A 16296-nucleotide genomic window follows, 5' to 3' on the forward strand; every position below is an offset into this window, starting at 1 on the left:
AGGCCAGGCAATAATGCGAATCCAACGCTCCTCTCTCACAGTTCTACCATGCCTAGGATGCACTGCTGATATTGACACCAACTGTCTTATCAATCAGACACTGCAGAGATCACACCATAGCCTTAAGCATCGTGCCTGTACACAGATGCAATGTACAGGCAGACATTGATAGCGCCATGCTCATGCCTTTCCCTCCTGCACTCCTTAGGAAATGGACTCATCTGTCTGGCATACTCTCTGTGACCATGCGTACGCCTAGGAGAAGCACTAAGCACTAAGCACTGGCACAGGTGCAATCTGCGCATGCACGAAAAAACAAAGCAGAATCTTGCATGCGTCCCTCTTGCACAATGTGTGGCAGGATCTCCTGCGAGGGGCCCTTTGGTAAAAGGGGTGCCTCTCGAACCAGCCAAAAGAGCCACTATTTCTTAGATCGCTGTCTTTTTTGGTCCCAAATATGCTCCATTACTCAGTACAGGCATGCGCCCAACGCAGGCAGAAATATAAGAATGCAGGGATTGCGCTGAGGCGCCAAAAGAAAGAAGTACATCCGTCCGCAAACTGAATGACCCAGTGCCTCCACTGCACTTGTGACAAGGGTGCGCATTATCCCCTGCCGATCTCAGTAAGCAACCATCGGTGCTGTCCAATTCTCTTTGTGCGAGGCCAAAAACAGCCAACAGCTGGAATTGCAGCTTGACCTTGTGACTTGAGATTTCGCCACAAGCCTGCACAACAGGCAAATTGCCTGGCGGGCACAGTATAAAACTCCCCTTCGATGTTGTAGCTCCCCGCGCCTGATCAGGACAGGGGGTGTTGCAGTATCAGCGCGGCTGCCAGATCAGGCGTGGGGGCCAGGTCAGCGCTGAGTCATCTCAGGCGATGCCACGCAGGCTGCGTCGGAGGGAGGTACGCTGCGCGGGAGTCACCTGGTCCAGAGATTTGCGCCTGCCGTTCCTCTCTTGCACCTGCGCAACCAAACAGCGTCAGAGTCCTGATTCCCAATGCTGAGTGACCTATTCATCGCCTTGACTCTGCACTCTGCAGGCAGTTCGCACCCAATAACAGCTGCGCAGCGTGCAAAACATGCTAGAAATATATTGCAGGCCGACTACAAAAGACACAAATGATGCCAAGCGATGACACTATGAAATTGTGCCCACAGCCGTCTTTAGTCAGGACTGCAAAACTCCTGAGTGACTCAGCCGACAGCGTTTCACATACGCCCGTACATCAAAATCAATGCAGACCTGAAAGAAATGCCATGTGCACAAACTCATCATCCAACACACGACCAACTACTCCACAAATCCCTAGTCAACCATTTCCATCCATGCATGGCCCCTCAATAATTGCAGCAGATATCGCACCTTGAGGTTGAGCATGATCTCGGCAACCTCGCTCATATCCTCGTCATCGCCAATTGTGCGGCGTTGCCTCCCGGCCACCGCCAGATTTGGCCCGGCTACGTTGCCACCGTCATCAATATCCATGGCGCCCACAAACAGGTCGTCCTCGTCCATCGCACCGCCGGCCGAGTCCCCGCTCGCGTCTGCCGACTCGCTGCTCGCGAACGGCGCCTGGCCGTCCGCGGAAGCTCCGTGCCTGTAGAAACGGTGCATGCCGCAATTCAGTGACTGCCCTGGAGTGACATGAACAGGCGGAGAGGAGAACGTTGGGATGCCCGTGATGTACCCTAGCGATACCTCTTTGCCAGTGTGGATGCTGCAATCAGACAAATTGGCAAAGCTGAATGTTTTCTCCACTGTGCAACAGGGTTTGTCACACATATTCCACTACAGACAACAGGTAAAACATTCATCAGCAGCGCATTCTGCAAATTGGGATGTCTAAGGCAATTCCGTTGTTGTACTGGGAGCTGGCCTCCCCCAATGTAAGGCTGAGGGCCCACGCGGCACGATCTGGGGCAAGATCATGCACAGCAAAGTATCGCTCCCCAAATACTTCCTGCGGCAGAACTCTGGTCGCAAAGGAGAGATCACAGTAATAGCGCCGACAGCCCCCACCTGAGCGCGGAGGCGGGCGGCGTGAGCGGCTGCACGGCAGCGCTGAAGGCGGCCACGGGGCTGGACCCGGCGCCGGCCGCGCGCACCGACCGCGTCAGGTGCATGGCCATGCTGGCGGCTGCAGGGAACGCCGCCGGAGCGCTGCTGCCCGCCACGAAACCGCCAATGCCAGCGATACGGCTGGCGTCCTTCGGGTCGCTCCCCTCGCTCGGCGCGTCGCTCTCCTCCCCTCCCAATGCCGCTGCGGGTGACAGACGAGAACATTCTTCAAACAGGTGACAGGCAAGAATATCCTTCAGTCTTGGCAATGAGTCATTCATGAGGGTGCTGTGCTTCTGCTGGATCCGACCAAGATTGCACTTCGGCCATGACAATGAATTAGTCAGAAGCATTTTCAGCTACCACTGCACCACTTGCATCAAGTTGCTTGTAAAAGTCCTTGGCTGTCAGGGCAAGCAGCGTCCTTGCTGCTTTTTCTGCATTGTAGATTGCTGGTGTCGCTCGCAAGGTAGCAAACCTCTCACTCTCACAGTGATACACACAGCACTGCAGCACCTTCTTGACATCTGGCGAATGCCGTCATTACGGGCTATGGCATAAACAAACGCTTGTTTTCTCAACACAAGTGGCGATTCCTTACGGCAGCGTCCCTGATGTAAGACCTAGCGCACCTGCGAGGAAGTCGAGGTTGACGGGCGTGGAGGGACCCTCGCCCGGGCGGAAGTTGGTGATGGCTGCGTCGCCGCGGATTCGCCGCGCGGCCGCATCGTACGCCAACGCAGCCTCCTCCGCCGTGTCAAACGTGCCCAGCCACAGTCGCGACCCCTGCGCGCACACATCAGCCACCTCGTCGTTATTTGAGGGCAGAGAAGTCCTGTAAAAGACCATGTAAGGAGCACAGTGCTTGCACCAGCAACAGCAATATTTGGACCCAGAATCTGACTTGGGAGTCTGAACGTGCAAGGACTGCCGCACTTGGGCCATTGCCTCCAGCTAGTTTCGGCAAGGCTTTGAGAAACCGGCAGTTGAAGCGCATGCATCAACACCGTGTCTTCAAAGAAGCGAGGCGATCAGCCAAGGCTGGCAATGGCCCAGGTTGACCACAAGAAGAGAATGTCTGGGTATGTTGGACCTTGTCCAGATTTTTGTGACCAGATGCAAAGAATGTCTGGCGCATGTGCAGGCTGAACCAGGCGCACCTTGGATGGATCCCTGATCTCTGCCGCAAATTTGCCCCAGGGCCGCTGCCGCACGCCGCGGTACTTGACGGGTCCGCTCGCCGCCTTGCTCGCAACGCCATTCACCTTTCCCGCCCCTGTCACGCCTGTTGGAACAGCCAGTGCCAGATCGTCGTCAGGACGAATTCAAACAGTGCCACCTCGTACTACTAGGCATCACAAAAATGATATGTTGGGGGGCCTGCAGCCTTGGCAAGCGAAATCCAAGAAGGATACTTGCATGAAGGGCAAATTGCCAAACCCCCATTCTGTAAGTGCTCCTTGCCTCAACCAAGCTTATTAATGATGCAGCCTCACAGGAAGAACATGCCGCTGAGCACCAAAGCATGCGCACAAGACTTGCGAGCCAAGCCACTCAAGCACACTACAACATGTTAATCCATGTTCAACCACAGATGGATTGCCTGACTTGCCTGACCACTGGGCGGCAGCCGCCTGGCAGCTACCCCTATGACACTACTCACTGCCCAGTTGGCATTCAGAGCTTTGCTTCCAGCACCAGGTACGCACCGGCGATCTTCTTCGTGATGCCTGCGGCGGAGCCCTTGCGGCCGCCGGCTGCGAGCTGGCTGGAGAGCGTGGAGCGTGGCCGCCCACCCTTCTCCTCTCCACTGGCCGCCTCCGACAACGGGCTCTTCATGCGCTGCAGACACAACGTAATACACACCCACTCAGGACTGCTTGTTAAGTCGGTCACCAATTGCAGAATATTGATATGTTGGGAGGTTGTCAGAGCAAGTGCCCCGTAGTATTTCGCTCTCAAAGACTCACATGGCTGGTGATTTTAAAGTAGGGACGCAAGGAGAAAGCGCCTTCATGTATAACACAGCCCTGCACCAGCGAGGCAGACCATGCCAAGGAATGAGTGTCATTGCAGATAGATTCTCCTGCCTCCCATGCACATCAAGGCACATTGGTCCAGGAACGTTGACAGCAGATTGAGTCCAGCAAGCGCATCCTGACAAGGGGCAGGTGCTCTCCTTGTCAGGAACAACCCCCCGGACACAACCAGTCGCTATATGTCCTCACTTGAAGTCCCTGACCAACGCGATGCAGTGCTCCATTATAAATCCCCCAGCGTAAAATAAGTGGGAAAGGGCACCTGCTGCGGGGGGTGGATTGGAAGCACAGTGGCGGGAGCCATACCCTGACATCTATCACAAATCCCTGGTGAAACCCCAAGGGAGTTTCACAGGGGGCGTTAAATGTATATATTCCACCAAGCCAAGTGAGTACAAAGGCAAATCGACTCGATTCGATTGGCCAAAAAGAACAAAGGAAAGGGCAGGTCCTGCTGCGGGTGGTGGATGGGGAGCAGTGTGGCGGAAGCCATACCTTCACATCTGTCACGAATCCCTAGGGAGATACTAAAACAAAGGAGGGAAGAGGCACCTGCTGCGGGTGGTGGATGGGGAGCACGGTGGAGGGAGATGGGGCGCTGGAGCCAAACAGGGCGTCGCTGAAGGTGGCCTCAGAGTCAACGCTGCTGGAGACTGGGCCCAACGAGCCGCCATTGCCGGCCACGGATGAGCCGAGGTCCAGCGGCGCAATGTGCAGGTTCGACATCCCGTAAAGGCCTGCGCAGTTGTGACAATCAGTATACAATAATGGGACATATTGACAGTCGTCAGCATCAATTTCAAACATTGTGAGCCACTCCCTGCCTGCCCAGGAGTGGCATCAGAGCTGCACACGCATCAGCTCGACTGGCATGCCTCTGGGCTGCTTCAGTCCCAGAGAGCTCACAGGTGCAAGAATCTCTCAGCATTGTTTGCTAGAAATCATTGGCATCACTACCCCGATTGCAATGGTAATGGCAACACATTCTGTTATGATCAACTTTGCCAGACTCAATATTCCTTCCAAGTTTCTCCCCAGTGTGGAGAGAGCCGTCTCAATGGAAGGTTCAGCCTAAGCAGGCACTCAAATTGTACAGATGATCAGAAACACATAGATAAAGCGAGTCACGCACCGGAGCGGGGTAGGTGAAGGGGCAGTGAGCCGCCGAGGGGCCGCAGGCCGCTGCGCTGGAACAGCTCGATGGACTGCAGGCCGCCGGTCCCCCCGCTGCCGCTGGGGGATACCCCGAACAACGCCGGCCCCCCCTGCTGCAGCTGTGGTAGCGACATCCCCGACGCGCCTGCGAAGAGCTCCGCCGGCATGCCGAGCGGCAGAGAACCCACGCCTGCACAGGACAGCACAACAATTGGATCAATGCTCGCCTGGATTTCATTGCTGCCGACAGCTTCTGAACGGCTGGATGCCCTGTTGGGACCAATGAGAGTAGCTTCTGCTCCCTGTTGGGCTCCCAAAACATTAGGGGAAACAAATCGTGCCCTGAACGTTGCATACTGCAGGTCGTGCAACGAGCCAGAAGGTGACGCAACTGTGTGGAAGGCAGCTACAGGGGATCTGCAAAAGCGCCCATCAGGACACACACACTAGCAAGACTTGCCACCAGCACCAATTGGCCCAACCCCTTGTAATGGCACTCTGCACTCTCCCTCCCCACTGCCAAGCTGCCAAACCACTGCAATTGCACTTGCTAAGACTAGCCGAGCTCTGTTGTGGGTCTTGGATTGCTTGGGCTCCCCCAGTGTGATGCTCTACCATGCTAGAGCTCTGTGCCTCGAATACAGTTGCTTGGAGCAAGAAAAAATTTGAAGTAGGTTCCCTGAGGCTTTCCCCATTCTGCTCGGAATTGTGTGAGGCCTTTTCTCACAGCGCTGCCTATTTTGCGCGGGTGAATGGACACGGGTGGAACAAGGGTGGCACCTGGGCTGTTGCCGTTGAGGGAGGAGGCTGCAGGGGCAAGGGGAGGCAGAGAACGCTGCTGGGGGATGGCCATGGGCCCCGAGGAGGCCAGGCTGCGGCTCAAGCTGCCCGCCGCGGCTGATTGGACCGCCGACTGGACTGCTGACTGGACCGGCCACCCGGTCATCAGGAAGGCTGGCGCTGGCACTGTTGTCGGCACCTGATCAGGCGCCGGCTCTTCCAAAACAGCTGCATGCATGCAAGAGTTTGCATGAGCCACACTGTAGGATGAAACTTGCTTGCATGATCCAATAATGCATGGGCGTCAGAGGAGGCACAGCAGGTACTTCAGATCACACCTGCCTCTCACCTCCTCCCCTTCAGCCAAGAGAAGGCAAGAGACGTGCAAGGCCAGTGCGAGTGCCATGTAAGAAGAAAGGGCTGCCTCACGTTTGATGGGGTGGGGCAAATATATAACACCTCCAGTCCAGGAGCATCTGTAGCAGGACATGCAAGGAAGTAGAAGGGAGCATAGGCATGCATGGCCTGAGGATCAGTAACACTGACCTGGCAGAGTAGAAGACACTGGGAGTGTTGTGGAGATGGTAGTGACACTAGAATTTGCTGCTGCAAATGGATTGCTGTGTGGCATCTTGGCTGGTCCGACAGCTCTGGGGCTACTGCTGCTGTTGAGCAGTGATGGCACGTCTGCCAGATCCAATGTCATGTAAGCACAGGCGAGAGCAGCAGAACGAACTGGCGCCCCTGGTGCAAGAAAACACGAACACAAAGTTCAGCCAAAAGAAGTGCGACATCCCTGAGGACTCCACAGCCCATGCACAAGAGACTTACAGCAAACCATTACTTCACTCCCGCATGGAACAGTTTGAAGAACGATGTAATTGCCCGAAGATAACCCCCCAATGCAGCTGGTGGGAAGGTCAAAAGGGATGAGGGGGGCAAGAGCAGTCAAAAATAATCAGCAGAAGCAGACGACCTTGGATGATCACTGTATGTACGCTTCAATCTTGAATAATAATCATTTAAACTTGCGTCCGCTCAAAAACTTCATGACAAATGTCACCTGGCATATACCTGAAGCTAACACCACTCAGCAGTCAACACTCACACAAGGCCCCCATATTGGAACCTTGTGATAAGGATGACAGAATATAAGATCCTGCATGCGAGATTGATGAAGATGTGGCGGGGTGAATGCTGAGCGAGAGCCCCTACCTTGCTCAAAGTCTCCCTGTAGCAATGGTCCAAAAACCCTTCGACTCGTGGTGAGCTGCCGCCAGGGATGAGGCAGGAATCACCGAGCGTGCGTTGAACACGAGCAATGGATCCCTAAAGATCGCTTTCTTGCCCAGGCACAACTTGTTGCAAATTGCCGATGGCCAGTCTGCACGTCGCACGGCCCTGCATTTGAAAGACCGCGATGTTACAAGATACTGTTCCACTTGCTGTGGAGTATATTCCTGCACACTCATCATTGGAGATGGCTCGTGATCATCCCCAAAATAAAAAGAACCAGTTGGATGTTCCGGTGAAGCCATGTAGCTTCTTTTCCAGATAAGCACATCCCCTATTTCCCAGGTGCGGGCGGTCACGAGCCTCTCGTAACTGCCGAGAGCAATCACAGGAGGACAGCAACTCACGTCCCGCAAATGTCGAACCCCTCCGAACCCCAGATGCGCCAGATGTTGTACAACAAGGTGCAGGCCCGCACAGCAGCTAGGTCAAGGCGCGCGGGGCATTCGAGGACTTGAAAGCTCGAAGCTGCTGGACCCTGAACCGGAGAGGCCGGGAACAGGCTGTCGCCGCTGACAGGCAGCTGAGTTCGCTTTGCCACTCTTGAAATTGCCGTTGGGGCAGCGTTCGATGAATGTGCTAGGGATCCTCGAGAATCGTCTCACTTGGTGACTTGGCGCAGCTTATCAGAAAGCAGACAACGCCGCCTGACGGTCCTGCATCTCCACAGTTGACAGATGCCAATCGTAGGGCAGCCATTTGACTTTCTCTTTATGTGGCATCTGATGGCCCCTGGTGTCAGTGTGGTAACAAAGCAATCGAATCGACAAATCAAGGGATCACACACTGCAGAGCAATGGGGTTGATTCCAATCCTTCTGCCCCAGATTCTGTGTGCTTTCAGTCACCTTTGGGAAGATGTTCCTCTGACATGCGTGATCAGCAGCTGCTCTTTTGTCCGCATCAGAATGTCGGACAGATCAATCGCTGCAGAACTACGCAGATGGCTTGAGAGACAGAGTCACCTTCAAAGGCACCATCTGGATCGTAGTAGATCTATTGCGTGGATCAAACATTTGGTGGAAGCTTCTTTTAGTTCCTACTTTTCATAAGCACGCACGTTGTAACATAAAACCAAAAATGCAGCTCTTTGTATGATGTTTTTTGGTTCTTTACGCTTTGATCCTTGGAAGAGCTCAGGTGTGAGACTTAAAGGACTGGATTACAATTGCATCCATATGGGACTGTGTTTGGGGGCATCACCAAGCAGCATAGACGTTCCAAGCGGTCAATCAATGCCTGACAAGAGGCATATGAGCACAACATATGCTTATATGTTCCAGACCCCTTCTGCCAGAGGAGCGCAGTGCGCTTGTGGCCAACAAGTGAGGCTGGTCACATCGGTCACAGGATTGCCAATTGCCAGACAATGTATCAACCCCTGACCTTAAGCATAAAATAATACCATTGTTCACTAGGTTGCAGCCCTAAGCGGATGCCTTGCTGCAATCTTGCAGCAAAGTCACACCACCCTGCCTAGAGGAGATCTGATCATCACTGTGGTTTTAAGCTGAATGATTGTCCCGCTGTCACAACTTTCCTACCAAGGCATCAAATGTTGTTCATAAAACCGAAAACTCCCAAACCTCACTCTTTGGCAATTCTTACATGCATGAATGTTCATTTGCCTTCACTCCCATTTTCATCCCACCATAATCTGACTGCATTACTGAAAAGGTTGTCTTGCAGAGGTCACACTGGGCATGAGTGTGCCCCTGTCGCCATCAAGCCTTGCCCGGTGGTCCAATCTGCGCTTTCAAAATTTTGGTGTGCTCAATTCTGCCCCACCACTGGCTGCAGCTTCTTGCCCTGGTGCACACTTCTCTCACAACTAGGTTCAGGCGATGAAACGGAGGCAATGCTCCTCATAAAATCTATGCGTGCTGCTCTGCAAACAGTAATAGACCCCTCATCTTCTGCGCAACCTCTCATAATATTATAAAATCTCTGTTGCGCGCATGGCGGCGGCTGAGTCTGCATGGCAGGCGCGGCCTGATGAGGCGGAGCCGCCATGCTGTGTCGTCCAGTCAGCAGCTGCCATCTGGAAGGCAGGGGATATCAGGGGTTTGCCCATTTAGGGTGGGGGCACTGCCAGACCCACGGGGTTTACGGCCACGGCTGTGTCGCCGATGGCTGTGATCGTGGGTGCGACTGCGATCAGCGCCGGGGCGATGTTGACTCCGGTGGGACTGCGCGCACAAGCAGACACTGATTCAGTGTCTGCTTGAAGGAATACATTGACCACATTGACATTGACAGATGCACAGACACAACAGCCCCGGTCAATGCCTGCTGGAAGACACCCAAAGCCAGTGACAGATGCACTGATCAGTGGCAGGCTAGGAGGCAGGATGAGGCACACATGCAGCTTGCTGAGCTTAAACAAGTAGCCAGAGGCTTTGAGGACTTGGCAGGACACAGAAGCAGGAACAAGCTGTCCACTGACAGGGGTCGCTCAGACTGGTTCAGCCAGGCCAAAAGCAGACAGAAATACAAGCGTGCTCTGTCCGGAAAGCAACTAGGGATGGACTAGGGGTGCATGCCGCGGCATATGGACGCATATTGCTTGCTCCTGACTGTGGGCCAGGAAACAGAGTGAAACTCTACCTCCCGTGCAGACAGAAAAAGTGACATTTTGCAGAGTCGCATGCGCGCACCTGACGTTGAGGCCCCAGGGGTTGACGTAGATCAGCGCGGGCTGGATGTTGATGGCCTGTGGCCACACGGCGAGCCCCTCGGCCAGGATCTCGATGACGTTCGGCTGGAAGTTGATGGCGGCGGCGGTGGCGTCGAATCCACGTGCGCTTGTGCTGATCAGGCAGGGCGCGTAGTTGATGCCGACGGCCTGCACGCAGCGCACACACCCTTGGTCTATGGACAAGCTTGACAATGCATCACTGCTTTTCCTGCGAGGTGCGTTTAGTACCAGCAGGTCAAGCTGGTCCAGTGGGGTACACAAACACACGCTATCTGCTAACCCTACAACCTATTTATACCAGGGTCATCACAAAGGGCCACAGCTGATGCTTTATTCCAGTCTTTCTTATACGGACTTTTCCAAAAAATTTGAAAGCAGCAGATGGGTTCTGCAAAGGCTGTAACCGTGGCAGCGCAGGGCTTGATGCCATCACAGTGTAAGCCTCAAATGCGCAGGCTTCAAGGTACCTAAAATTGAGTGGTGGAGGTACACTTCACAGACCACAGACCACTTGAGCAACAGCTGTTGTAGCACTGCCAGGGCGCAGGGCCTTCAGAACAAGTACATCAGAGGAATGCGTACAAGGGACCAGGCCAGGCGTGCCCTAGCATTACCGTTCAGACTGAGCATTTACAGCTTTTCGTCACAGTAGCTGGTGCCCTCAGACTCAGTCAATGACAGTAAGGACACAAGAAAATGTGGGGAGAGTGCCCACCGCTGCGGCGGCACCGGCCAGGTTGGTGGAGATGTTGGCAGCGCCATTGTTGAAGAGCACAGTCGGGTTGATTGACACCTGCGCAGGTTTTCACACCTCAATATTGTGCCGTACACAATTTTTATTCCACCCTAAAGCCTACAAAAGTTATAGGTCCCGGGTGGCAGGGGAGAGGTATAATTTCTGAGCATGGGGTGCCCACTGTTGAATTGGGGGTTGCTGCTTATTGTGCTTGCTCTATTCTGCATATTTCACTGTCCTCTACTTCAGCCCACTATTCTCTGGGGATACTGCACACAGCGGCTCTTATAAGTACCTCCTGCTGAGCTTATGAAGCGGTCTTCAAGATCAAGATTGGAAGGGGTTTCGGATATGGTGACTGTCTGCACCTGGGGCTTCTGCTTGCCGGTGAGCACCTCGCCCAGTCCAGCCAGCTGGTTGGCGATGGACACGAACAGGTCAGCGATGGCCTGGTCCGCACGCTGCAGTTCACAAGTACACAGGGGGGCATCAGACACATTGCCTGGGAGAGATTCAAGTACCCACAAGAGAGCTGCACTGTGCCCTGCCCGCATGGAACTGAGCTGTGCATACCATCACATATAGCGCCCAAGGAAACATCTAGGAGCTTAGCAGGCAGGACAAGTTAATGCAAGTTATTGTCAGCTACAGGCCCCTTCTGCAGTGCCCAAATTTGAATACAGAGATATGTGGACTTCTTGAGCATACAAGGAATGGCTGGCATTGGCAGGTCAAGCAGGGGATCTCGAGTGGACAAGGGGTTGAGGGTATTCTGGTTCTGACCTCAAAGTTGAGCCCATTGCTGAGGAGCATGACAGGGGCCAGCAGCTCAGCGTATTGCTGGTAGGCAACCTCGAAGTCCTGGGCGTCAGGCAGCTTGGTGGCCCCCTTGATGTCCGATATGATGCCTGCAATGTCGGTAATGTCCCTGGAGGCAGAGCCAGCCACCAAGAGGGATGCCAGGAGCAGGATGGACAGGGCCCCCCTGTGAACAGGCGTTTCCACAGCCTTAGCGGGCAAGAATTATTCTCACACATTCAATATGACGCTACATAACTCCGAAGGCAGTGCTCTTGCAATATTCAGACACTTCGCAGCAAAAGCCGGGGGGCATGGTGAGGGACCAAGGTGTATATAACAAGATGTACGCCTGGACTCTGCGCACCTCGCCATGCTCGGTGCTGCCGCAAGTGATTTGAATTGGGCCATTCCGCTAGATCTCAGTTCCACAGTATATACTCCTCCTGCAACGGGCACAGCCGCCTCGAAACAGCAATAGGTGTCCTGCCGTAGGAAACCACCTCGAGGAGTCGATGGTGTACCAAGCACTAAGTACGTCAAGGACACACACTGTTGGGTGCTACAAGTCCCCAAGCTGCTTATTTTAGGTTTGGTCGACTAACGCTGGCCCCAGTATGAGGACGTTGGTGACCCAACCCTAATCCTCGGCAGATGACGGACCCAGCAAACAAGTATATGACCCAAGTGCACAATTGAATGACGCATTGGACACTAGGATGGAAGTCTTAAAGACAGGCGCCCGCACCTTTCCGGGGCAGTGTTCCTTCGCGCAGTGTCAAGATTGTACGGAGCGACTTGGTGGATGCTGCACCCTTGTTTCAGGCTTCCGTGCCGCAGGTACAAACCAGCAGTTGGCCTTGAACAGCAGTCTACAATGATTTTCCACTTTTGCTTGCGAGAAAGTGGTCGTAATGACGGACTTCACTGCGTATGAGCAACAAGGGAGGTAAATGATGGACCTTTCGGAGCTGAGTCACTGGACTTTTCACGACAGGATAGAAGTCACTCCTTGACCCCTGCCGTACAGAAATTGCTCTCAAAACCGCTCTGAAGTTCTTTTCTCGCCACATTTTCATCGGACAACCAAAGTGCTGAGTGCAGCGTCCAGTGCAAGGTATATTCGAGGCTCGCACAGTGACCGTGCGACCTTGTGACGAGACAGAAGCCTTCTTACGAGCACTGTGTTCCAGCAATGGCGTTCTCCACAATGTCTAAACGGTGAGACACGAGAGACGCCCACCCTAATCCTACCTTATTTTGGGGGCCCAACTTCACCCATGTGTACTGGACCCCATCTAGGTCTCGGGTGTGACTCGTTGTTGCTCCGGCAACCAGGCCCTTCGAAACTGGGTTGCTACTGTCTTGCAACAGTGTCCCACACGGTCATACCATGAATAATGCCGATGTATCGCTTGCGGCTGTCGCACGGTCGGAGAACTGCATCTTGTTATATAGATTTGAAGGAGGTGCCATGTTGGGGCGAGGTGAGGCGAGTCAGTCGGTCTTGCGGCTTAAGGCCCCGCTGTGTTTGGATTTTGGGGTGCCATGTCCCGCTTGACACCCCTGCTGTGGACGAACAGGGCCTTCCAAGTGTTGGCAGCAGCCACATGCCTGGCTGCCATGGCCTCCAGCGCCTCAGCAGCAATGGATGCCCCTGTCTACACCAAGTCGGAGGACTACCCTCTGCCAACAGGCCTTGGCAGCTGGGCCTCTGTCATGTCCGAAATACTGCTAAACAGGGTACGCAAACACCTCCCCCCCTGTACATCCTTCCTTTGGATTCCCCTAGAACCTACCTTACGTTGCCACCTCAAACTTGCAGCAGCAAATGACTTCAATGTGCATTTGCACCCGATGTCATGTGGACAGTCTAGACACTCCATCTCAAGGCTTAGCAAGCACTGCACTTCTCCATATTGTGGACACCTGTCCCCAGCACAAGTCCATGCTCCCTCCTGGCAGGCCCACCCAGGACTTGGGACACTTTTCTCTCATTGCTGGGAATTCAATCTTTTGCAACAGCGCAAATTTCGTGCAGTCTTTAGTTGTGCTAATGCAGTGCCATTGCCAGTCATGCTGTAGCACCCAATGGCATATCAGGGCCTGACTTAGCAGAGAACATACGCGATTTCAGGGTGTTGTAAGATTTTCTCGTTCTAGGCCTTTTGTTAACCAGATGACCTCCAGGCAGGTTCACCTATGACACCAATTTTCTGCACAAGCAAGCGTAGCTCTCTTGCCTCGACTGATTCTGGCAGTATGGTATCTACAGGAGGGCGGTGCTTCAGCGGCTGCCAAACAACTGCAGTCGTTCCAGACTATGGTGCAAACGCAGCTGCAGAAGCTGCAGACTGACTTTGCTGCCGGCAAGCCCTTCCCCGACCTCCCGGTCATCCGCGACCTGAGAGCCTTCCAGGTAGGCACTGACCTCAGGCCCCTTATCTACAAGGGGCACATGTAATGTCGTCCTTTATACAGTAGTCTTCTTGCCTCAGCAAAGATTTTCACAGCAGTTGGCTGGCCAGTGTGGGGCCCTTACTGCATTCTTAGCCATGCCTCCATCCTGCTGGAAATTATGTTTACAAATGTCCCCGGCGTTCCTGAATCTGCATCGAAGACAGCAAAGGCCTGCTGAAGGGTGTGAAAGCCCCTACTACAAGTGCAGGAAACCCACCTTGTGTGCGGCTCTGCTCTCACTAGCTTGACCTGCATGCATGTTGTTCCTGCTCACGGTCGCTGGCACTCTTTGTTGTATGTTGTATGTCAACAGTCCTGTCCTATGAGAGCACCCATCAGAGGTGCAGGTGTACAATGCACTTCTCTGCTCTGAGCTTAGAAGACGGCTGTCACTGACACTTCAGTCTGTGTGCGCAGGGCGGCCTCGACCTGAAGCCCGCCAACGTGACAGCGCTGAGCGTGTCATCAGCTTTCATCAACTACGCCCCTTGCCTCGTCAGCCAGGATGCTGTCGGAGCGGCCGCCACCGCCGTCGGACTCAACATCGTGCCCCAGGTCCGCTGCGTTCCCACCCTTGCTGAACGCACAGAAGAATGCTGAGATGTTTAGGGTCCTGTGATGTCCACGGTGGCTGTTTCTTCCGCTGCGCACTCCATGTAGGAGCTGCAACAGACCCACGAAGTTTGCTGCATCCCCCCTTGTGGATGATGCTTAACACAGGGCACTTATTGACTGCAACCTTGCCACTTCTGTAGCGTTGTGAGGTCCGAGGTGCGCGAGCAATGCAGAGTGATTCAGTGGGCTAACATAGCGATGAGTAATACTTTTTTGCGCAGGTGATCAACGTTGCTGCCAAGGGTGCTTCTATCCTGCCCATCGGAATCAACATCAACCCCTCCGTCATCATCGTCAACCCCCAGGGCGCCGCCATCTGGGTAATGCTCGATACATAATCATACATATCCAATGGTCTTCGGCCAAAACCCTAGCAATATGTACGCCATGGCATCAACTTCTGCATGCATTGCCGCACACAAAGCCAAGGCTCATGCATGCTGAAGCAGAGATCTCATACCTGCCTGACGTAGATTTGCAGCAAGTGCACTCACCCACTCTGTCGCTCTGCTCTGTCTTTTGATGTCACATCTGCACCCATTCCTTCAGATGACTGTAAATTAACGGACTCTAAGTCATTCCTTGCATGGAGGTCTTGAGCGGTGCACTTCTGTGTCTTGCAAAGCCAAGACAGCATGTAGCTGACTGACGTGTGTTGTTTAATTACTGTGCAGCCGCGTGGAGTGAACATCCAGCCCACCCTGATCGCTGTGGTGCCTACCGGTACCGCCGTGGCGCCAAAGGGAGTCTCAGTCACACCCACCGGAATCGCCGTCACCGGCAAGTAGAGGCTCAGGCAACAAGCCCGGGCTCGCTGTATAGCTGATGCGAATGCAGTCCTGGCAAGGATTGCTCGTGGCAGCTTCACCTAGAGCCTGCTACAGGACGTAGGACTGATCCCAATGCTAGAATTAAGAGAGTTTGATGGGCAATTCATCAGTGGTTATACAGCGGACAAATCATCTCAGGCGTCCAGATTTTATGAGTGCAAGCTTCAGGAATGTGCCAGTTTGCAGCTCAGACCACCGAGCTTTAGTGGCCTTAATACCCTTTTCTCCTGGGGCGATTAATTTATTTCATTCTTGGGATGCATGGTGCGTCGGGGCATTTGCCGCGCACCCTGCAGTAGATACAACTCGAACACGTGCCGTGAAGAAGAAGTTTCAGGTCAGGCATGTCATAATGCGAGGGATGATGGCCGGATAGGAATCTGCACTGGACGAAATTTTGGATGGCACATGCCTTGGCCCTGCATGCATGCGCATGACTAATGTGAAGCCAGCGCGAGAGAGTTTCTGCTATTTTTACAGAGCGCCATCTTCTGCAAATCTCGATCGTGAGAGTTCACTGGACACGGTATCTTGCTGGCTGGAAGGCACACCAGATTGCGCTGTTGAATTGGACAACACTGTGAGTGCATTGCACCTTTGTCTTCTGGTTGACCCACAGACAGATATGTTGAGGCTTCTATGATACGAGTGGATCTGCTGTCTGCAATGCATTGGTACTGCAGATGGCCATCCAGAGCCGTCTTGTAAGAGCATTTGTTTGCAGAAGTGCACACCCACTTATCGCCTCTGTACCGTTGCTTAGATTAACTTTAGATTTAAAACTTCAGATTAACATTGCACTTCCAACCTGCAAAGCATCGCCGCAT

At 53.7% G+C, this 16296-nt stretch overlaps 3 protein-coding genes across 3 annotated transcripts; 1 reads left to right on the forward strand and 2 right to left on the reverse strand.

The window, feature by feature from the left end:
* Window positions 1–764: 764 nt before the first annotated feature.
* Window positions 765–6446, reverse strand: COCSUDRAFT_48746 (AP2-domain-containing protein; the record flags this gene model as incomplete). The annotated part of the gene is made up of 10 exons (XM_005644470.1): window positions 765–968; window positions 1371–1605; window positions 2028–2268; window positions 2699–2852; window positions 3227–3351; window positions 3776–3908; window positions 4658–4842; window positions 5238–5450; window positions 6041–6239; window positions 6390–6446. 10 exons carry the CDS (start codon window positions 6444–6446, stop codon window positions 876–878), a joined length of 1635 nt encoding a protein of 544 aa, XP_005644527.1. The 3' UTR covers window positions 765–875.
* Window positions 6447–8057: 1611 nt separating this feature from the next.
* Window positions 8058–12477, reverse strand: COCSUDRAFT_67657 (hypothetical protein). Its single transcript, XM_005644471.1, has 7 exons — window positions 12313–12477; window positions 11932–12010; window positions 11550–11751; window positions 11135–11227; window positions 10746–10823; window positions 9990–10177; window positions 8058–9521 (listed from the first exon to the last, which is right to left on the reverse strand). Exons 2-7 carry the CDS (start codon window positions 11973–11975, stop codon window positions 9407–9409), a joined length of 720 nt encoding a protein of 239 aa, XP_005644528.1. The 5' UTR covers window positions 11976–12010; window positions 12313–12477; the 3' UTR covers window positions 8058–9406.
* Window positions 12478–13112: 635 nt separating this feature from the next.
* On the forward strand, window positions 13113–16192 carry COCSUDRAFT_67658 (hypothetical protein; the record flags this gene model as incomplete). Its single annotated transcript, XM_005644472.1, has 5 exons — window positions 13113–13307; window positions 13840–13983; window positions 14442–14579; window positions 14861–14959; window positions 15314–16192. 5 exons carry the CDS (start codon window positions 13113–13115, stop codon window positions 15425–15427), a joined length of 690 nt encoding a protein of 229 aa, XP_005644529.1. The 3' UTR covers window positions 15428–16192.
* Between the last annotated feature and the right edge of the window lie 104 nt (window positions 16193–16296).

This window comes from Coccomyxa subellipsoidea (assembly GCF_000258705.1).
Source record: "Coccomyxa subellipsoidea C-169, whole genome shotgun sequence".
Classification (NCBI taxonomy): domain Eukaryota; kingdom Viridiplantae; phylum Chlorophyta; class Trebouxiophyceae; family Coccomyxaceae; genus Coccomyxa; species Coccomyxa subellipsoidea.